Genomic DNA, 23,094 nt, shown 5'->3' with positions numbered 1-23,094 from the left:
AGAACCAAATACAGGGGGTTATTTGAAAAACCATCTGTAAAGGGTTCTACCCAGCAACAAAAAGGTTCCCGATGGGGACAACCCGAAGAACTCCGTATGGTTCTACTTTGCACCTGTTTTCTAAGTATAGGCCTAGACTACACTCAGGAGAATTATCTCATGTAAAGAAAAATCACAAATAATAAACAATTGCATTAAAACATACATGTACATGAGTTTTGTCACAAACCAACACATAATTACGTGAAAAAATTTGTTTATGGAAATTACAGTTGGCCATGGCGTGCACAGATGCTTGGGTTTGAGAAAAGGATTGTCTGTGGAGATCGATGTTGACGCTCTAGCTGAGACCATTGTGTCTTTCATTTGTGAAATCAGAAAACCTTTACGGCTGTATATAGGCTTTATAAAACTGAATAGCATTGCGTCACGTCGCGATCACATTGGCATATTTCCACATCGTTGAAAACGTGATGATGATGCATAAAGGATATGGTAAATGCACCTGTCTTGTGTGACCGAAGTCACTGTAGTCTTCAATTCAACACCAATATAATGTACACATTCTGTGTACCCTATTTTCGCCTGCAGGCCTAAACGCCGCTGCTCCGTTTCACTGCGAGACTCGCTGGATTGTTTGGCCTTTTTGCCCGCATGGAAGGTCTCTAAATCAGATAGGCTTTATCCATTACTCGGTAATATAGGTCAGCATAAAGGGGTGGATTGCAGAGCTTTGTTTACCCTACAGGCCATCTGGAGTTCACTGCGCGTCGAATCTGCTCACGGGAGGCACGCGTCCGGCAGACGACCCTTTGGGTAATAATATTGCAGCGTGAGAGGGGGATAAGGAGACCTCTGGTGACCTCAACCAAATGCAGGCAGATGCACGGGTGTTCACTTGAGAACTGAATAGGTCTGGGTGTATGGTGCAGCTAGACTACAACGTCGCCTTTGTTCTGCAGTGCGCTACCGCCGTAGGCTGAGCCGCTGATGCATTATATTACAGACATTATTGAAAATAGTAGAACATTGATATTTGAATGTGCATTATTCGTAACGCAAGTAAGCCTGATCCTTTTCAATGTAGTTCAATGTATCTTATCATGGATAGCTCCTATTCGGACTAGGCATACATTGTTGTTTTTTGAACGAAAAAAATATTTTGTCATTTAATTCAACGTTCGAATGAATAACGAAAAGAATCACAATAAATCAATGCGCTTCGTATGGGACCGGACAGGACAGGACGGGTGGGGGGTTGGGGGAGAGAACGAACAGATGACAGGCCATATGGAGACGGACCATTTGGGGTGGGCATATTTTGATTCCCAAAACTTCATGAAGGTTTCTCGCCATGTTAGCTAAATATTTATTTAACATGTGATTGGACGAGTATGAAAATACAACGGTATAGGCCTACATGGACACAGGTCTTGAGAAACATAAATAATTCATTATTCGACCAGGCAAACGTGCAGTTTGATAATTGTACATTCCGCAAGAGCCGAGATGTAGTCGAGAGAGATGGTGACTTCATTCTTCCAGATTTTGTTAAAAAGGACAGACTTTGGCCATATCAGGCTATGCCTACACTTATTCGTGGTTATACCATTAGACCCCCTATATATTATGGTATGGCTTACATTTATTTCGTACGGTAGACTTTCGTGCTAATTGAAAATGTTACCTATAAAAATAATTCGAATATCACATTTGTTTTCACACGTCAATGGTAAATTTATTGTCAGCAGAAAAAATGATGTCAATGCAAAATGTAATGATTGTGGCAATTGGGTGTATTTTTCTGCCCGACAACATGTCTATTGTCCTTATGCATATTGCAAGGTGTATAGCTAAACTGGTAATCTCGGTAATGTAAATTACAAGAGTGAGGGAAAAGGGGAGTTGGAGCGTCCCATTTCGAAACCCCTCCGATTTGTTTAGTAAACCGGCAGATGCTACCTCTTCCCCTCTGAATAATTCTCATATGAGAAGTGGATGAACAGCACAAGGGAGAGGAGCAGGGGGACCGCGCTTTAAGCTGTGCACGGCGATGATAAACTGGGTTGCTCTCCTCCTCTCTGTCAGATGGCTCTTTGCATCAGACGCTTTTGCATGACAGTGTCGGCTGCCTCTGCCTCCAGACTGCACCAAAGCTCTCTCCTCTCAGTGTGTCGCTTATATGTAGCCTATCCTTTGAGCATTTTGCCCATCTTTTGAACAGGTCCGGAGGGTCTTTTAGAGCACAATCAGTGGAATATATGGGTGTTTTCGTCATGGCACCAATTTCCACCTTTTGCAGCGCGCAGACAATACAGCAGAATCGATGTCACAGGACATTTTTGTTCAGCATCATCAGCGGAGGAGATCATCCTTGGTACCCAACCGGATGTACGGACTGTTTTGATGTTGGTTTGGGGGAAATGAGAGTTGATTGTAAAGGCATCTCGGCAAGGCATTTCTGTAAGTTGTTCCGCTGAATTGTTGCAATGTAAAAAATTATGTTTTCCTCTGCGTTTTGATACACTAGTCTGTTTTTGTAAAGGGCGAACAACTCATTTAAATCCGCATAGACCTTAGGCCTATGTAGGCTAAATATGCATGCTTTTCGTTCTTTTTGTAGCCTAAATAAAGTGCTATTAGGCCTACTAAAAATGGGATTGTTGTTATATAGACTAGCCTATATTCTTTACATTTAGCACCTTCTCCGTTACGTGACAATGTATTCTTGATTTTGTCAATATGGCTTCTGTTTATCCCCAAAACCAATGTGTGTGTATGTCAGCTTTGCCAAATTGTATCTCCCACTGTATTTATTCAATATTGAGCGTACCCCCTTATGATGCAAGAGCGTTCAGTCCCTCCACATCCTAACCCAGCCCGCCAGACCCCCACAAAAGGAGGGGATGACTCTCGTTGAGCCCAACAGCCCCCCCCCCCCTACCTCTGCTGCATTGTGCATGAGCTATCTAGGTCATTAGTATTTTAACGTATGCAAGACTTGACAAAGCTTATGAGAAGCCAGATGGGCCCTCTTCTATTTTTTTTGTGGGAGTTTAGCAACAGGACCGACTGCAGCAAACCCTGTCTATTCGCTGCTGTCACTTGGGCCTGGCGTTCGTTGCACCATGGATCTCGCCATCTATATCCAAGATAAATAATAAAATAGGCTAGGCCTACATCTCATGCACTCGGGAGGTTACCACTGCCAGGATATTCAGGCTAATGTAATATGACATAACAGTTATTTGTGTGTCTTTTTTATCTTATCAGTAGAGTTTAGTCTTATTATTTGTCATGTCCACCCGCATATTTACCCCCGCAAGGGGTAACAGTAAAGCCACAGTGAATGACAATGCACGCCCATTACTTTATTGGATAAGACCCTTCGCCAGCTGGTGAAATACGTAGTCGAACATATTGGTGCAAGATCGCTGCTTTCAAGGTTTCCCTCCTCACGCGCACTGAAACTCGTCAGGCAGATGTCACTGTACAGTAGCTACGCTGTTACACTGACACAGAGAAAGACTAAAAGGGCCCGGTCTCTCCTCGTGTTCACAGCGGACCTTGATTTAAATGACCATACAATTAAGGCACGCGGTGAATGCCAAGAGAGAGGGTACATATCATCGAGATGTTCGTTGAGTGTGCGTTAAATGTTTTGTCGTTATAGTGGGTCGTCAGACAAGCCTCATACTTCCAAAGTTGACATTTATTTATTGACGGTTCTTTCATGTGCGTTGTGTTAGCCATTTTGCAGGAAGCGATTGGAGCGCGCCATTCAATTCTCTGCTATAGCCTGCTGTAAAGTCGAGGTGAAATCTCATCCATAGAAGGGAGCACGCTGCGTCTTGCGGATAAGGGTGGAGTAGGAAAATGTAGATCTTTATGGTTTCCTCACTGGGACACGTAGAAGCTATAGAAGTGACTCTGGGATGGTAATAAAACGCAAATTAAACATGACAATATTAAGTGAAGGCCTGGGAAATGGATTGCATAACTTCATATAATGGAAAGAAGCAAACACATGAATGTGCACAACGTTTTTCGTGATGTATGGTCAACCTGAGATGCGTAAAAGCAAATTCACAGTAGAAATCAGGACATCATTGACAATTCGTGTGGAGGAAATAGTAGTGAGGCCTAGCAGTGCATGTCAAGTAGCATAGAGTAGGCATTTGTCTTACATGTTTCCGGTCAGAGTAAGAGGAATTGTGCAGTTATGTGATACGAACGACCTTTTCAGCCATTAAATTCTCATATCAGCAGAGATTCACAAAAGGGTTGTGGATTATGTGGATTACGTTTTGCATGCATGCACATTTTGCAATGTTCTGCTATTACGATTATTGTTGTATACCAATCTGTTGGCAATAAAATCTCACAATGCACAAAATAATGTTCAGAATATATTTTGTTAAACCACATAAATTACGCATCAGTTTAGCTTTTTTGGGGGTGCGCTATGTTCAGACAATCCACAAATGTGAAACTATAAGATGGTTTGTCAAACTGCAATGCAGAATGCTGACAGTTAACATTTGCATAATGCAACTCATTTTCTATATTTCTGACAACCTTCCTGAAATGTTTCTGGTGGTAAAATGCATTATCACAAACGTAAATAGTGGCATAGCTTGTATTACGTTTAATAAATCTGTCATTTATAGTATTTTTCCTTTCGACAGATTCTGAATGAAGAGAAATTCAATGTTGACGCCAGGTATCTTTTTGCAGTCAAATCAAACGAAGGAGCATAAGCTACATTTGTAAATTTGCCATTTTTCATGCAATATGGTGTGAACGTCAAGCCCAATTAAGGGTTCCTCTGAAAGGACTCCAGGAAAACAGGAACAAATGTATGTTTTTTATACTTTGTTTCGTTTATGTTTTACCTCTAGGCCTTTCTATTCATAAATAAACCAACAAAGAGTGATTACAAATACAACAATACCGAAGGGTAAAAAGTTCTGATTATTGTAATTGAACTCCTAGTACTAATACCAATTTCAAAGCAATGAGCGCGTTTGGTTGAAAAAACACATTATTCATGCAGGCTATTCAAATTTAACATATCTATAATATAGCATGAAGACTGTTAAATTGTGTCAATTCTGACGCTTACATTTTAAGTTGTTTTTATGCTAGTTTATTCGGTTTCTTTGCAATAAAAATGTATGGTTATTTTAACACAGGATTTCAGAAAAAAACAAAGACTAGGCCTAGGCTGCCATTCTATCATATTTAAAACAGATGAAGAATATATTGCATCAAATTATGTAAAATGTCCCTATGCCAATTTGATAGTAACATTTTACACAGGCCTGACATGCCTCTATGTATCACATTAGGCCCATTTCATTTTGGGCAAAAAAAGTTATTTCAATGCACTGATTTCTATTAGGCCTAGGCAATTTAAAAACATGTGGATATGTGTTTGGTATATGACACGCTGTATTGACTTTCAATTAAAACATATTGTGACAAAAGGAACGTTATGTAGAATTCTAAATATGCAGGCAATATCTGAGACAGTTCAGTTCGTATTCATGCAGCCAATATGAATTTGGGCCTGTACGGAATAGTTGAATGTGCCTCAGTTTCTTCAACGCTTTTCTGAATTTTTAGGCCTCAAACACCTAATAGCCCAATTTAGTGCGGACACTGATGGCAAAATTTGGTGAACTAGGAGTTCTTTTTTATTTTTGGAAGTAGCTTAACTGAGGAGGCACTGTGAGAAACACATTTGACGGTGCGTAAAAGTAAACTGTGGTTTTACGCACTGCATTGAGGTAGGATAAGCCTGTATTTAATTCAACCTTTATAGGCGCGGGTTATATATTTTTTTTGTATAGGCTAATCTAATTATAAAATCAGATAATTTGGGACGGAACAGTTATATCATACCATAGGTTTTCTGGAAGAATGTGTATGGATGATAAAATGGTAGGCTGCCTAAACAAATAACCAACATAGAAAGATGCTGAGGAAAAAAACATTGTCACGTATGAAGACATAGGGTGGGTTCCCTGAAAGATTTGGACAAAGAAGATATCTCGGTGCTATCTTTCTGAGGAGATGCATACACTCAATGCAAGACCTGCCCATCACACAGCGGCTGTGCTGACCTCGGTTCTGTGAATTTATCATTTTCACACAAGCACTTGAAATCTCTTAAAATAAAAATGTTCATAAAAATATATTTATATTATGTTGGGAAGAAGTCAATGATCCGTATTTGGATGGGAACACAAACTAAATTAGCAAAAACAATGGGGCCTAATGGTATAGTCATTTCCCAGGTGGACATACATTTACTTATATTATTATATTATATATATTATTAAGTCTAATAAAAAATAAATTGGTTCAGAATATTTTTTTATTTAACTATATTTCCAACATATGAAATACATTCAAAACTGCATATAAACCAACAATACTTAAAGCCAATACAGAATTCTAAAGTGCATTATGATAAATTCTCCTATCATCCAGAAACACAGAACAAAGAACACTAATTACAGATAACAGCACTTCTGATTATGAAGATACATCACCTTAAGCGTAAAGGCATCTTTAAAGTCTCTCAACTAAATAGAAACACACACGTTGATTGTAGCCTACCCCATTCCTCCTACACTACCAGGATCATAAGAGAAAATGGGAATGAAAAACTCAAACATAGATACACACATCACAAAGGTCACAAAGAAGAGAGGAGGACTTTTCTGCTGAATGATATAGACACAGGAACCTGGCACCAGGGGCTAAGTAACCAATGGGAGGCCGGTACGGACTGCGCTGATGTCAGCACTGTAGAAATGAATGAAGCAGTAACACAGCAGGTCATCTCATATCAGTCTATTGTTATGGAATAATGTGAACTGTTTAACACTAAAACCAAACCAGAGATGGAGATGGAGAGGAGCGAGGATGGATTCAATAATTCAGAGAAGGCGGTGGCTCTGAGCAGATGGTAAGTTACTGTAGTGTTGGGTACGCTGGTGTGTGGTACACTGGGCGGAGATGAAGTTTTCAGCAGCCTGGTCCTGTCAGTGGAAGGAGAAGCCGGAAGCGGGGAGCCCTCCACACCACTGACTCACAAACTTCAGCACATCCTGGCACTCCGGGCTGTGAGTGGTCTGGGAGGAGGACACACACAGACCAGCTAATCACATATCAGATCACACACATACAGGGAACCACAACGAAGACTGTGTGTGTGTGCGCGCGCGTGAGTGTGTATTTGTGCCTCTGTGTGCATGCAAGCAGGCATACATGCAAAAAGTGTGTCTTTAAATCTCTGTTTGTGGACATTAGTCCATTTAACTAATCACACTTCCGCAATCCAAATCACACACAGGAAGGATGATGAAACACACTGAAATGAAATGGGCCGATCTCTGGCCCCTAAGACTCAACTCTACACAGTGTAACATTCTAAACCTGTGTGAGTGCCCGTGATTAAAAATGTGCATTCATAATAAATCAAACCAAGTGTTTCATGTGGTTAAGGGCTGATGGACTAGCAGCTAAAATCAGCAGAGGAGGTAACAAGCACAGTTATGTAGACTCCAGAGCTAACATTAAAAAAACTCCTTACTTTTGTGGCCATTATGAATTTATTCCAGTCATCCTTGTTTGCTGCCTTGCCAGGTCCTTTGAACTCAATCTTATTCCGCAGGACCGGATAGCCTGGGTTGCATAGAGAGAGAGCTTTCATTATGATTGCATTCATATTAATAGTCAACCAATTAACAGATCTGCCATCGTACGTGGGTCTGTTAACTGCCTCCATGAACACAACACACTCCTCTGAGTGTTGTGGGAGACCAGTCTGGCCCTGTATCTCTGGATAGCACTGCATCTCTGTACTGTAAACTAGCGGTTATACGCCACTGTGTCTTGTCATTGACACTGCCTTCAGAAAGTATTCATACCCCTTCACTTATTCCACATTTTGTTATGTTACAGCCTGAATTCAAAATAGATGAAATATTTTTTTCAATACATGTTCTGCTATTTCAATACATGTTAGAATCACTTTTGGCAGCGATTACAGTTGTGAGTCTTTCTGGGTAAGTCTCTAAGAGCTTTGGACACCTGGATTGCACAATATTTGCACATTATTATTGAAAATAATTCTTCAAGCTCTGTCAAGTTGGTTGTTGATAATTTATAGACGGCCATTTTAAAGTCTTGCCACAGATTTAAGCCCATTTAAGTCAAAACTGTAATCAGACCACGGAGGAACATTCCATGTCGTCTTGGTAACCAACTCCAGTGTAGATTTGGCCTTGTGTTTTAGGTTATTGTCCTGCTGAAAGGTGAATTTGTCTCTCAGTGTTTGTTGGAATGCAGACTGAACCAGGTTTCGCTCTAGGATTTTGCCTGTGTTTAGCTCTATTATGATTATTTTTATCCTAAAAAAACACCCTTGCCGATGACAAGCACACCCATAACACGATGGCGCCACCACAATGCTTGAAAATATGAATAGTGGTACTCAGTGATGTGTTGTGTTGGATGTGCCCCAAACATAACATGTTGTATTCAGGACAAAAAGTTAATTTCTTACCTACATTTTTTGCAGTTTTACTTTAGTGCATTACTGAAAACAGGATGCATGTTTTGGAATATTTGTATTCTGTACAGGCTTCCTTCTTTTCACTCTGTCATTTAGGTTTGGCGCAGGCCTCCTCTGAGCAAGCAGGAGTCAGCACCCTGGACAGCACCTCTGCTCTGCCTACCAGTACAGTATACACTCTCACCTCCCATCAACTAGTTAGGTTGAAGAACCACATATGTTGGGGTTCATATGAAACCATGTGAATGCAAGCAAATAACAGTAATAACATGGCAATTATGAAATAATTATCCAAGGTAAAAGACTCCAGTAATTGCTCCCTCGTACAAACCCACCAAGAATTTTCACGCCCCTGGAGTAGATATGGTACAGTCCCAGACACCAGGGTAATGCAATAGAGACGGGAGAGGGTAAGGTGCTCTGTAGGGGAGGTTCTCCCACCTACCTGTGATGACGCAGGGCAGGGAGCGGATGCCCGTGTTTGCTGCCAGTAAAGAGGCTTCGTAGGTGTCTCTTTCGTCTTTGGGCAGCACCTGCTCCACCCGCTGGTCCATGGACACCGTCAACACCCAGTCACGGATCTCCTCACGCTGGGCATCCTGGGACACGACAACAAGATCAACAACAGCCTCATAATAATACAATCGCAGCCTATTGTCACAGGATAGTCCCAGTACAGCATCATTACACACAGTCATTATATAGTTACATAGCAAAGCCAACAATATAACCACACAATGATATTGAGCTATCAAACTAACACTGGCACAGGGCAGTCACATGACCACAACATTTCAGACCTGTCATGTTATGTTATAAGACATTATAATGACACAGCAAAAAAATCTATTTGTGCCTTACAGTGACGTGTAGCTTAGCAGGGAAAGGAACCTCGAAGGGGATGTCAGTGTCTTGGAAATCAGAGTGGTCCAGAGTATCTAAGTTTCCTTCCTCTATCCCCTGGAAACACCACAACACAGACAACAGGCACCAAGACAACATTCACTCACTATCTCTTCTTCAAACAATTAATTAAAACACAATGGATAAAGCAAAAATGTGATGTGGGATAGTTACTCATACCACTGTTGTTATGATGAAATCTATATTGCTATAGATCATATAAGCTACTTGTGAAGATTTTATGCTCAATGAAATAGTCTGCAGCTCTAGGTAAAGCTGAGGTGAAACCCCCTCAGTTAATGCTGAGGTGAAACCCCCTCAGTTAATGCTGAGGTGAAACCCCCTCCGTTAACGCTGAGGTGAAACCCCCTCAGTTAACGCTGAGGTGAAACCCCCTCAGGTAAAGCTGGGTGGAGACTCACATCAGACAGATCCAGGAAGCGGTTGAGGAAAATAAAGGCCATGTTCTCCCAGCCCAAAGCCTGTAGAGAGAATCACATTTATCATCATCAACCTGACATTCACAACTAAATGAAGTTGAAAAAAACAGATTTTACATTTCCACAAATAATTTTATTTTGAACGTGGGACGATAGGCTATTTCACAATGCAGTTTATGCACAAAATTATTCATAACCCCTCCAATGGGTCTACCTGGAGCACAGACAGACTCAGGGGACATTGAGCCGAATATTTCCCATGGGGCTAGCAACATCAACTCCCCCAAGCCCCTCTCTGCTTCCCGTGATTGGCTGAGGCTCATATGAGCAGTTATCTTACCCTGGCAGCCATGCCTGCCTCGTAGAAGGCCTTGTCAGCTGGGATGAGCTCCGTGTGGCGCAGCAGGGAAATGGACAGCTTGGCAGCCACGCTGACCTGGAGGGATGGAGAGGAGAGTGATGGGGGATGTGAGGGTGTACCACAGCTAATACTATACAAAAACAGGCTGAGTAAAATAAAAGATGAGTACAGTATGTATACCAGGTCAACCCCGTTGGCAGCGGATCGCATGGCGTAGTAGTGAGAGATCAGCAGCATCTGCTCAAATTCTTCGTGGGCAGGAGAGTTGGCATCCGAAGACTTGGTCAGGTTCTCACACTGCAAACAGATTAGACAACGAGACCATGAAAAAAGGACCCATACACATCAAATATGGTCATTATACACTGTGACCAGATACTGTCACTATAGTCCCCTGTCTCTCTCTGGTCCTGTACTCACCAGCAGAAGCATGACGTCTCTCAGGTCAGCCCACATGCGGAAGGACTCAGCGCTGTCTCTACCCAGCAGGTTCAGCAGGTCCAGGAACATCCTCTTGTAGATGTTGAAATTCTGTGGGTTGGCTGGGGCTCCGTGCTGGGCGTACAGATTCAGGGCCTTTTCTGCACGGCCCTCTTTGATCAGGTGGGTGGCGTACAGGGCCACATACTTGTGGAGGATTTTGTAACTCTACAAATATTACAGAAATAAAAACAGTAAGGGAATGAAACTGAAGATACAGCGAAAAGGATGAAAGACAATTAAACTAAAAGGAGGAGTGTTGACGGTAGACACAGTACTTGTTTGGAAGCCGTCTCTATGCACTTCTCCCATTGGCCTCTCTCAGCATACATGTCCAGAGCTGCCATGACATCCACTCCTACCAGCTAAAACCAGAGAAGATCACCATTTAGTGGTTAAGAGTATACACTTATCTAAAAAACAGAAACACTACTACAGTAGTACATTTGGTAGTTTTACAAGGTAATTGTAATAATGGCCTTGTAATAATGGCCTTGTAAAGCCTTGTAATAGTCTGCTTTCTGAAACACGTCTCAAAACCAGCCTGATGGTTACAAACACCCACATTATGAAGTCTTGGTGCATTATGTAGACAATACGCACAGTCCCTCGAAATATGCCATTCTCTTTTCAGCAGGCAGACTTCCTTATTCAACTAGAGACATCATTGCTCTTGAGCCACATTGATGTGGCAAAACAAAGAGAACAAGGACTGTGGATCCATTTTGTTATTCAGCTCTGATTTCTGAGTGGATGGAATATAGGCCACCATCTCAATGATCTCCTACCAACAGTAGGGGGGCAGAGCAGGACAAGGCAGGGAGAGTTGAGGAATTAGAGGTTGGCATACACTGTGGCATGATAGGACATCTTAACAGTACACCACCGCAAAATCACAAGCTTATTCCTAAAAAATTGATATTGTAAGTTATACTGTACTTGCTAGGCACGACTGAGAAATCGGCTTATTGTTTGCGATACGTATTATCGTTCAATTGTAGCTACTTACCGAATCGGCTTGGCCTTGGTTTTTCAAGTGTTCTTTGTATCGCTGGTCCACATAACCTTCAAACCTACACGAATATATTACGATCAAAAAAAGGTATTTAACTTCATCTCAAAGCGCTTGAAAACGGCAAAACAATCAAGAATCAAATAAACCAGCTACAGTATATGATAAGGGCTATAATTTTCAGCCAGAGTTGAATGTTTTGAGTGTTTCAAGCCTCCAACAGACAGAGCCGTTAGGACAGACACACAATGTAGAAGGAAAGTAAATGATCCTCCGTTATGTAGGATGACTGTTCAGGAGCTGGGGTACACGGAAGCAATGCAACCATGTAATAGTCCCCCAGATAGACAAATCACAACACAAATGCACTGTACTAAAGCAGCATAATGAGACTGGCATCACAGTAATAAGTGGGAGCAAGCAGGGATGTTGAGACAAGGCTAAGTCAAGCATGACAACAGCCGTGTGCATTTCGCAATCACATTGTCTAATCGAATAGGCTTCAACAAAATGTACAATAAATAACTAAACCATTGTAAAGTTAGCTATTGTCTTTCAGTCTGGATAAGATCCTAAATGACTATAATGTAACATACAGAATAGATGAAACAGGAATCTCATTCCATTCATTAACTGGAGGTCTGGAGCTACCTCTGTCCTAGGCCTTGTGTTGTTTTCAAGAGGCAGCAACAGCTGACGGGTGCCTGTGAGGCCTCTGTGTGTTTTCTCTTTCTGTAGCCTAATGACAGATGAGGTATTCTAGCCGGCTAGGCTTGTTGTTAGGGGCGACCAGGCAGAGCCGTAGTGGTGGGCCTGGCCGACAGGCTCACCTTGGATCCAGCTCCTTGGCCACTCTCTTGGCTTTGTTCCATTCTTCTCCCTCAATGAATGCATCTATGGCTTCCTTAATGAGGTCCAGGTTGAGGTACAGCTCAGCCGCCTAAGGAAAATAAAACATTTGGAATCTCAAAAGATTTCTTGAAGGACGCCAGAGACGAGGCATAAAACATGGACGCCTTGGTTTGGGGAAGTCTTTTTTTCAATCAACACACTCGCACCAAAACCATCGCTTTCCGTTGGCAGAATGGCCTCCACACACACCTTTAGATTAATAAAAAGCTGTTTCTGAATGTAGTTTTGTCCAATAAATATTTGTATCAGCGACACAAGGGACCTGTCTACAAAATCATTGGTTGGATACCTATCTGCTACACTCAATAATAATAATACTTTCTAAAAAGCATTTTTCCCAATACAATTTCACATACCTGTTGACATACAGCAGCCTAAAACCATGCATTTACAAAATAACACAAAATAATCCATTTCAAAAGCCTGTTAGTATTGAGGGATCAACAGCAGGAAGTGTGTGGTGACTTACAGCGCTGTACTTCCTGAGCTGGGTGAGGCGAGGGCCCACAGAGTGGATGACATCCACAGCTCTCTCCTGGGTCAAGAACTTGATGGCCAACTCAGCAGCCTATGGGAGGTCACATACACAGGAAACAATGAGGCACTCCACTCTGGGTCACAGAAACACACAGGGAACATCACATGGCACGACAGTCATCCAAGGCCACAGATAGAGGCTTGTGTCATACACCAGTCGGTTTGTAAGGACAGCACATGTGGGTTAGGTTATAGTGACATTCATTGCCAGTCGTGGAGTTCTTTTGTGCACCTTCATCCAGCACTTCTCCATAAGGGGCCCGTTGGTGGAGTCCTTGACCTTGAGGTAACACTCCACAGCCCGGGCGTACTCCCCAGACAGCTCCCATTCCTTGGCCTGCTCCACCATGCCTTCAACCCCTCTGAACACACACACAGAACACACACAGACACAGAACCTTGGCACTATGAATTAACTATAACTGAGCTGCATTGTTAAGCAACCGAGGGACCAGATGGATGTGTAGGGAATAACAGAGCTGGAATGAAAGACTTGGAAGCCCATTCTAAGAACAGAAATAAAACTGTACATGTCTGTTGATGTTAAAGTTAAGGAAGTATTCTAAGACACTACTGTGAAGGCAAATACGAGACATTTTGCCCCGGGGGCCACATTCGGTCTTCATCAAGGTCCGGATGGCCGCACTGAAAACGTGCAAAAAATGGTCCTCTATCCATCTTTTTTTAATGCTCCCTGACGGTCTAGTTTTCACTTCAGTGATTATTAGCGAGCTTGACATTTTTCAGGAAACTGTATGAACGTAGGTCCATTATCATTTATACACCATTTCGGTTTGGTTTTAGTCATTTTAAAGTATATTGAGTTTGTTTTCACCCCCCTATTGGACCCCCTTGTTGGCCATCTCTTTGACACCTCTGCTCTACACAGTGCCCTGCACACAGACTCCTCCCGTTCAAATTTTAGATCTCTCTTCCCCTGCGCTACAAACCCAACCCTTGTGATGTTAAAGACAGAGACAAGAGTCAAAGTGAAAGGCAACATGTGTTAGAGAGTTCTGGCTCTCAATTGAGCATGACTGACAGTACAAGAGGGCCGAATTACTCTCAATTGGGGCCTGAACTGAAGACTGTGCAAAATAAATGTCCTACTTTCCTTTTTTCCCCTGTCCTTTTGACATGCCTTTGATGTTTTCCCACAAGTCATTAAAAGCAGGGAAATGATGGTCGGAGACGGATAGAGGCGCTGCGTGTCTGCACTTTAATTAGCTGCTCATTATGGATTTAATTTAGGATAAAAAGCTGCCATGTTTTAATAACGCACCGACCCAATGAGCATCTAGATTAATAACAGACCACATCACAACAGTGTGTACATAGCCCTTTCTTTCTTCTCCTTCTCGTTTAACATGTAACATTCAGACACATTTTCTCTGCCTCTCCAAGACCACAAGCAGAGTTATTAAAATGTTAAAATAACCAGGAACATGTGATGTAAAAAAAACACAGGTGTTATTGTGTGTTTTGCTCACCGGGAGCCCTTCTTGGCAGCCTCCTTCTCGTACTCCTCTTGGAGGACGCTCAGTTTGTTGGGGAGGTACTCTTTACAGATCCGCATGGCATCACTCCACATCTCCACGTCCTGAGACAACAAAACAACAACACTCAAGTACCCGGGGGGCACCAAACTCTGCGAAGCACATCGAGCAAAACAACCAGTGTGAATTATGGAATGAAAACATTACGGAGCGCAGTATTCTGTTTAACCTGTAGTGTTCTCTGTAAAGCTACCACCATATAGCAGAACACAGGGAATGGTGAATTGACTTGATTATGAACCCTCTGATTGAAAAAAAAAACTCTAGAGTCGATGTCCGCGCCTCCGCAGAAATTGTATTAACATAACACATTAATTCCGAAAAAAATCTGTCAGTTTAAACGAGAGATATTTGTTTAGTTCCATTGGACGCTTCTCAATCCACCGCATCTGCCGATGTTGCACTTCCGCAGCTGTAGTGAAAGGTGACAAAGCTAGAGAGGTGTTTGTCAGACCATGAGACATCACGAAAATCGGTCTTCGCACAAAGTCGTCAGGTTGGCCTACAAACTATTATGAGCCCTCTATAGAAAGACGAACACCATGGATTTCTCTGTTTTGCTCTACGAGTATTCAGACCCTTTACTCAGTACTTTGTTGAAGCACCTTTGGCAGGGATTACAGCAGTCTTCTTGGCTATGACGCTACCAGTATTTGGGGAGTTTCTCCCATTCTTCTCTGCAGATCCTCTCAAGTTCAGCTAGGTTAGAAGGGGTGCGTTGCTGCACAGCTATTTTCAGGAGTCTCCAGAGATGTTTGATTGTGTTCAAGTCCAGGTTCTGGCTGGGCCACTCAAAGACATTCAGAGACTTGTCCCCACTAGTGCGTTGAGTTGGCTGTGTGCCTAGGGTCGTTGTCCTGTTGGAAGGTGAACCTTCGCCCCAGTCTGAGGTCTTGATCACTCTGGAGCAGGCTTTCATCAAGGATCTCTCTGTACTTTGCTCCGTTCATCTTTGTCTCAATCCTGAATTGTCTCCCAGTTCCTGCTGCTGAAAAACTGGATGGTGCCAGCCTTCCTCCAGACGTGATGCTTGGTATTCAGGCCAAAGAGTTCAATCTTGGTTTCATCAGACCAGAGAATCTTATTTCTCATGGTTTGAGAGTCTTAAGGTGCCATTTGGCAAACTCCAAGAAGGCCGTCATGTGCCTTTTACTGAGGAGTGGCTTCCGTCTGGCCACTCTACCATAAAGGCCTTGTTGGTGGAGTGCTGCAGAGATGGTTTTCCTTCTGGAAGGTTCTCCCATCTCGACAGAGGATCTCTGGAACTCTGTCAGAGTGACCATCAGGTTCTTGGTCACCTCCCTGACCAAGGCCCTTCTCTCTCGATTGCTAAGTTTGGCTGGGCGGCCAACTCTAGGAAGAGTCTTGGTGGTTCCAAACTTCTTCCATTTAAGAATGATGGAGGCCAATGTGTGCTTGGGGACCTTCAATGCTGCAGAAATGTTTTGGTACCCTTCCCCAGATCTGTGCCTCGACACAATCCTGTCTTGGAGCTCTACGGACAATTCCTTCGACCTCATTACTTGTTTTATGTTCTGACGTGCACTGTCAACTGTTGGATCTTATAGAGAGGTGTGTACCTTTCCAAATCATGTCCAATCAATTGAATTTATCACAGGTGGACTCCATGGGTACTGTATGTAAATTACTGAGGAACTTTTTTTATTTAATCCATTTTAGAATAAGGCTGTAAATGTAACAAAATGTGGAAAAAGTCAAGGGTTCTGAATACTTCCTGAAGGCACTGTACATGTAGGTTGTTTTGCTCTAGGTCGCCCACAGGTGTCTGAAGGTCCCCCGGTACCAGTAAAACATTTTTTTATGGACGTCTATATGGAGACTGTTTAGTAGAATGCATAAAAATGTACATTTGAGAAGCACTGTGCACTCCCATGCTACAGTGGACATTGTAGGTAGTTAAACATGTCGAAATGAACAGAGCATGTGTCGAGATCAAATATTGTCAGGCAGCATATGAGAGGTGAAGCCAGTGAAGATTTTCGCTCGCTTCAGCTCAAAACCAGCCACCATTGTTTGCAATACATTTTGTGGTGGTTTTTAAGTGGTTACAACAATTCAACAATCCTGGGAATATTTTCAGTTGAAATTTGCCGATCCGTGTTCTAATATGCGTGACCGGAGCATGGTAACGCATATTGAGAAACACCCAGTCTCTTACTTTGTAGTACTTGATGGCCAGCTCTGGCCTCTGAGCCCTGAGGAGGAAGGCCTCAGCCTTCTGGAAGTCCTTCTGTTCGAAGCAGAACTTGGCCTGGCCCACCAGCACGTCTGATACACTGTCAGGGTCGTTGGCCTCCGCCACCCTCTGGGCTCCAACCCAGTCCTGGTTATGGACGTACCTGTAAGGGACACACCGGGCTGTGATTTAACCTCCCTCGTGTTGTTACAGGTTCAAGTTCAACGTTTTGTTTATCAGATTGCAGACAGCAAACACTCTCTGAAATACTTGTTATTCACAGATTAAAAGGCTTCAACTCCAGTTTATATTAGCCAGACGATATGCCACTAAAAACACTAATGTTGTGATCTTCCAGTAGCCCTGTCATACTGTAGGTCTGTCTACAGTATAGAGTACAGTTCTCTCCCACCCTATACACCCCCACCCCTCTCCAGGAAGCAGACATCAAACAGTCTCGGTGACAGGGCTCGGGTTCCTCTGCTACCTGTGTGAGAGTTGAGCTCCCCTCCAACCAAACCTGTCTGCCTGCACCACCACATCATCTCACACTCACTTAATAGGTGGTCTATAACCAATGTACAGAGAAGTGAGGGGAAGTTCTGAAGGGGAAGAGGCAAGAGCTGTGCTGGCACCAGCGCTCCTTTTGAAGTCGACTCAGGAAGGCTTGAAGCTTTGACTTCTGTAGGGGACACATGCCAACGCCACAAGAGAAAAGCTCCTGATACACTTACATCAACACTGCCTCTTTTGGCTTCCCCGCTTTGATGAACTCCGTCTCGGCTTCGGCGAACTTGCCCTTGAAAAATGAAACATCACGGCTCAGTGCTCGGTGGTGGAGGGATTAATAATGCATGCGTGACATTTAATGGCTGAAGAAGGGAAGAAACACTGCGCTCAGACCCAAATTTGGGCAGGCAACGGAGTAAATATTTTTGAAACTTTGAGACGATGCAAGCTGCAGAGTAACCTTGAATGACAATGAGTGTGTGACTGGGATTGGGAGGAGGAGTTGGAAGTGGTGTGTGTGTGTGTGTGTGTGTGTATATATATGTTACCTCATCCTCCAGCATCATGGCGTTTTTCAGGTGGATCTCAGGGATCTTGTTCTTGGTGGAGAGACGAGCCAGCTCAAAGGCAAAGTCAAAGGCGCTGGGAGGAGGACAAGAGAAGGGTCAAAACCAGTTCCCTAGTCAAGGTCACAGAGGTACAGCAGCTTCATCAATACTGAGTCCTAGGAACGAATGGGGAAGGTCTTAAACAGCTTATGCCTATAGAATTCAATGCTTCAGACTATGAGTAAAACACCACAATAAAAGTGAAAATAAAGACATTTTCAAATTCTGTGTTGCTGAACATTTCAGGCTATTTCATAGGCTTCATACTGAGTCAATCAGAGAACAAATCCATCAGATACTTCAAGTACCTCCCAGTGATGGACACTTGACTACAGGGACATTCCTGATCACCTCGTAAACATGAAAGCAATGTTGAAGAGCATGGGGTTCCAGGCAGTACAGTAAAGTGCAGTCCAGTACATTGATCTGCTCACCAGTTGTCTGCTGCAAAGTCGATGGCGGTCTCCAACAGACCAAACTTGTTGAGCAGTTTGACGGCAGCCTCCCCTCCCAGACTCTTGGCCCACAGGTAGGCCACCTGCTTGTGGGCACTGGCTCCCCCGTGGCTCTTCGCCACCTGCCACACACGTAGGAGGGGAAGAGGATTAGGAACCACAGATTCATACGCCCGAAGCTCCCACCATCAACCGCCTCACGTGTCGCTCACTGCACATGCTGAGAGCAGGGAGCGAGCCAAATGGGGGAGAGACAGAGTGAAGGAGAGAGGAACTGTGAGAGAGGAGATCTCTGTAGAGAGTGCAAGATGAATGGCATTTCTGTAGTGAAGCTCTGAATAAATGGATGTCCAACTGAGTGTTAATTAAAGAGGGTGTGTACAAAACATTAGGGACTTTTAGGAGCTCTTTCCATGACATAGTCTGACCAGGTGAAAGCTATGATGCCTTATTGATGTCACTTGTTACGTCCACTTCCATCAGTGTAAATGAAGGGGAGGAGACAGGTTAAAGAAGGATTTTTAAGCCTTGAGACAATTGAGACATGGATTGTGTATGTGTGCCAATCAGGGTGAATAGGCAAGACCAAATATTTAAGTGCCATTGAACAGGGTATGGTAATAGGTGCCAGGCGCACCAGTTTGAGCGTTTCAAGAACTGCAATGCTGCTGGATTTTTCAAGTTCAACAGTGTCCCGTCCCGTGTTTTAAAGAGCGGTCCACCACCCAGAGGACATCCAGTCAACTTAACACAACTGTTGGAAGCATTGGAGTCAACATGGGCCAGCATCCCTGTGGAACACTTTCGACACCTTGTAGAGTCCATGCCTCGACGAATTGAGGCTGTTCTGAGGAGAAAAAGGGGTGCAACTCAATTTTAGGAAGGTGTTCCTAAGTTTTTGTACACTCAGTGTATGTGCCTCTATAGTATAGTGGAGGGCCAGAAAGGAGGAAGCCGAAGTAGCAGAGTTGCAGTCAGGTGGTGATGTTTTTACAGAGAGTGTTAGGAGGCCTGTAAGCAGTGAGAGGTATTGCAGTGTAACACGTCCATCCTGTGCTGCTGTGTTCGCACAGACCACTGTCCTCGATACGGCATTACAGGCCAAGCCAGGGGCGTCATAATCACACTGTCACACTGTCCTGCTGTTCACAGACACTCACTATCTCAGGGACTCTCAGCGAGAGACGAAAGTCAACTTGTGATGTGGGCTAGAGCCCGACCGATATATCGTTACACACACACACATATCGGTCAAGGCTCTAACGTGGACACGTACCCTGTACGCCTCCTCCCACATGTCGTTGACACGGTACATGTTGACTGCACCCTTCCACTCCTGGCCCTCCATATAGTGGTACTCCGCTTCTGAAAACCTGGACTCTGTCTCCAACTCCTGGAATAAATATTAGACAACGCAGACTCAGTAACCTGACAAACTAATTATCCTGGCTAATCTAAACCACATCGAGTCCCTCTCATAAGATATTTTTCAAATTGATACCAATATGATATTTATGTTTTTTCTTTCGACAGTGCCCCCTATCTCCGACCTTGGCCAGGTGCAGGTGAGTCTCAGACAGCAGGTCTGGGTGATGTTTGGCCACCAGTCGAATCACGTCGCCAAACATCTTGTTCTTCTTATACATGGTGATGGCCAGGTCCGGCTCCTCCACTGTCGCAAACAGCCTGCGAATATTCCAGTCACACACACAGTTGATTGCATTGCTCTGCACTAAAATGGAGTCATTCTTAATCTCTGATTACATTAACCGCAAATTAAGAACGAGCAGAAAATGTAACTTCTCATCACAAAATGAAGTTGCCCTTTGCTGATGATGAATTCTGCTCCACATTTGTCACAGTAGAGATCAATAAAATAGACAGGTATTGGGATGACACAGAGTTGGGGGCACGTGGTGACACACGGTCTTTGTGGCAGGCTGGCAGCGTGTGAGGGAGATGACTCTGTCTAATATGGAAAGGCACAGGCTCCTTTAGAGGGCGAGAGGGGTTGTTCAGTTAGGTGTAATGATTATGTTTCAGACACGACGCAGCCAGGGCACCTTATTAAAGGCCAATTTGCTATCAACGCACAGCAATTGAACACTTTTGTTTATCAATTTGTTGCAGTAGAACCTTGACCTGAACTGCAACAGACAATTTTCTGGATAAAGTGACTGTTAAATCAGGCCCCTGTAGCCCAATGTCAGCAAACTTTGCCCGTGATAAAATCCATAATTAATTTGGCAGCAGGGTTTTGGTCGATACGGGTTGAAAACAGAGGAGGGTAATGAATGATAGAGGATGGAGAGAGAGAGAGAGAGGAAAGAAGAGTGGGGAGGAAGAGAGAGGGAGTGGGGAGGAAGAGATGAGGTAGAAAGAAAGAGAGAGGTTACCTTTCTGCCTCCTTGTATTTCCCCTCTCCCTCCAGGTCCTGGGCTCGGTTGATGTACAGTGTCGACACGTCCTCTGGGGTCATACATTTCGCTGCCAGCTAGGACACAATGTGTGTGAGTGCGCATGGACACCGTACCAAGCGTCACTTTAACTCACTGTGATTGTCATTCCAATTCACTGTGCATAACATCCCACTTTAAATGAACACACAGGCCTGTCACAACTAAACATAGAAAGCACAGAAGTGTATCCTGTTACAATCAACTGCCTGCCAATTTAAGCTGGGCGAGCCAGATGATAAGATGGGACATTGAGGAGGATGCATACCTTATGAGCCTGCTCCCACCTCCCAGCCACCGTGTACATATCGATGGCATCTTTGATGTGGTCTCCCTTCACAAACAGGGGCTCTGCAACCTGGGTTCGCACAGAGAGAGACATACTGTACATTCCTTTCTGTGGATTCCAGCTCTCAAAGTAAGTAATGCATCAATACTTTCGTTAATTTATGCAAACATGCAGCACAGAGGCAGCAGGGAGTCAGGTCTGGAATAAGTAGGCATTGCCAGCTGCCACGTTGAAAGGCCCCTGACTCATCAGAACAGCCGGAATAAGGCTGTGTTTCTCTCCTTCCCTTCCTCCTCTTACCTCGTACTCCTGGATTGAGGCGTAGTACTGGGCTATCTTCAGGTAGTACTTCCCTCCTGACCGGTCTTCCTGTAACTCCAGGATATGGACCGCCTTCTTCCACTGGCGAGCCCCTATGGCAGCCTCGATGGCCTTCGAGGAACAGCTACGATAGTGAGGAGAAGAGGGGGGTAGAGGAGAGGAGAAGAGGGGGGTAGAGGAGAGGAGAAGAGGGGGATAGAGGAGAGGAGAAGAGGGGGTAGAGGAGAGGAGAAGAGGGGGTAGAGGAGAGGAGAAGAGGGGGTAGAGGAGAGGAGAAGAGGGGGTAGAGGAGAGGAGAAGAGGGGGGTAGAGGAGAGGAGAAGAGGGGGATAGAGGAGAGGAGAAGAGGGGGATAGAGGAGAGGAGAAGAGGGGGATAGAGGAGAGGAGAAGAGGGGGATAGAGGAGAGGAGAAGGGGGGATAGAGGAGAGGAGAAGAGGGGGTAGAGGAGAGGAGAAGAGGGGGATAGAGGAGAGGAGAAGAGGGGGTAGGGAGGATAGAGGAGAGGAGAAGAGAAGGGGGGATAGAGGAGAGGAGAATAGGGGTAGAGGAGAGGAGAAGAGAAGAGGGGGATAGAGGAGAGGAGAAGAGGGGGATAGAGGAGAGGAGAAGATAAGAGGGGGATAGAGGAGAGGAGAAGAGGGGGGTAGAGGAGAGGGCGAGAGGAGGCGTTTGCACCATCAAAGGACATAGAACTAATCAAAGAATACAATACAAAGCAACTTTATTCATCCACTTGGAACAACTAATAGGCTATGTCCAGCCCAACCAGGGAGCAATTAAGACTAGAATGGCAATTAAGAGTCAATGTTACAATCCTGTCAAACCACTTTTATTGGTTATTTCAGTTGACTCCTGTGTTGATTCCCAGCAGTAAGTGATTAGTAGGGGATGGAGCTTTAGCGAGGCCCATTATGCCAGTCAGTCAGACCACCACAGTATTACCAGAGGGCCAGCCATCCAATGAGCATCCAGTGTGCTATCTAAAGCAGCCTGCCCTCGGGACTGGAGCCCTGCGCTGCCTAATGAACAACACCTCCATTTGATTACACAGGAAATGAATCATTCACTTCACTATAAACAAACCCCTCGCACCACCTCCTCCTGCCTCCCAACTCCTTTCATCTCTATCCGTCACTCTATCACTCCCTCTACACCTCTCTTCCTCCCTCCCTCCTTGTAGTACGTGATGGGCAGACAGCAGCGCTGACTCACCCAGCCTCTATATAGTGGTTGATGGCGGCGTCCAGTTGTTTCTGCTGGACCAGGTAATCTCCCCAGGCCTCCTCCAGTTTCACCACGTCAGCTGGGAAGGCAACACGAGCCAGTTCCACAGCTCCGCTCAGGGAAAGACGTCACAGTTACATTAACGTCAATACAGTTCACAGTTTATTCTCCAAGCTCATATCCAACTCGGTCAACAACATAATGACTGGGCTATTAATGAAATAACTAATACATACTGTA

At 44.1% G+C, this 23,094-nt stretch overlaps 1 protein-coding gene across 1 annotated transcript in view; it reads right to left on the bottom strand.

Annotated features, from left to right (window-relative positions):
• Nucleotides 1–6,364: 6,364 nt before the first annotated feature.
• Nucleotides 6,365–23,094, bottom strand: part of LOC124019351 (intraflagellar transport protein 172 homolog) — a 28,405-nt gene continuing 11,675 nt past the window's right edge. The window contains exons 24-47 of the mRNA XM_046334670.1: nt 22,843–22,963; nt 21,607–21,751; nt 21,286–21,375; nt 20,958–21,055; nt 20,112–20,247; nt 19,838–19,954; nt 18,541–18,683; nt 18,047–18,140; nt 17,723–17,787; nt 16,971–17,151; nt 14,726–14,835; nt 13,468–13,597; nt 13,168–13,266; nt 12,617–12,726; nt 11,784–11,847; nt 11,053–11,139; nt 10,715–10,942; nt 10,475–10,591; nt 10,274–10,369; nt 9,916–9,975; nt 9,452–9,550; nt 9,036–9,189; nt 7,607–7,698; nt 6,365–7,145 (exon numbers count right to left, since the gene is read on the bottom strand). Of these exons, the coding sequence (XP_046190626.1) occupies nt 7,056–7,145; nt 7,607–7,698; nt 9,036–9,189; nt 9,452–9,550; nt 9,916–9,975; nt 10,274–10,369; nt 10,475–10,591; nt 10,715–10,942; nt 11,053–11,139; nt 11,784–11,847; nt 12,617–12,726; nt 13,168–13,266; nt 13,468–13,597; nt 14,726–14,835; nt 16,971–17,151; nt 17,723–17,787; nt 18,047–18,140; nt 18,541–18,683; nt 19,838–19,954; nt 20,112–20,247; nt 20,958–21,055; nt 21,286–21,375; nt 21,607–21,751; nt 22,843–22,963 (2,726 nt within the window). The 3' untranslated portion in view covers nt 6,365–7,055. The remainder of the gene's footprint in view (nt 7,146–7,606; nt 7,699–9,035; nt 9,190–9,451; nt 9,551–9,915; nt 9,976–10,273; nt 10,370–10,474; nt 10,592–10,714; nt 10,943–11,052; nt 11,140–11,783; nt 11,848–12,616; nt 12,727–13,167; nt 13,267–13,467; nt 13,598–14,725; nt 14,836–16,970; nt 17,152–17,722; nt 17,788–18,046; nt 18,141–18,540; nt 18,684–19,837; nt 19,955–20,111; nt 20,248–20,957; nt 21,056–21,285; nt 21,376–21,606; nt 21,752–22,842; nt 22,964–23,094) is intronic.

This window comes from Oncorhynchus gorbuscha, unplaced genomic scaffold, assembly GCF_021184085.1.
Source record: "Oncorhynchus gorbuscha isolate QuinsamMale2020 ecotype Even-year unplaced genomic scaffold, OgorEven_v1.0 Un_scaffold_8:::fragment_8:::debris, whole genome shotgun sequence".
Taxonomy (NCBI): Eukaryota; Metazoa; Chordata; class Actinopteri; order Salmoniformes; family Salmonidae; genus Oncorhynchus; species Oncorhynchus gorbuscha.
Note: the sequence above shows the minus strand (reverse complement) of the source record. Positions and strands in the feature narration are given on the sequence as shown.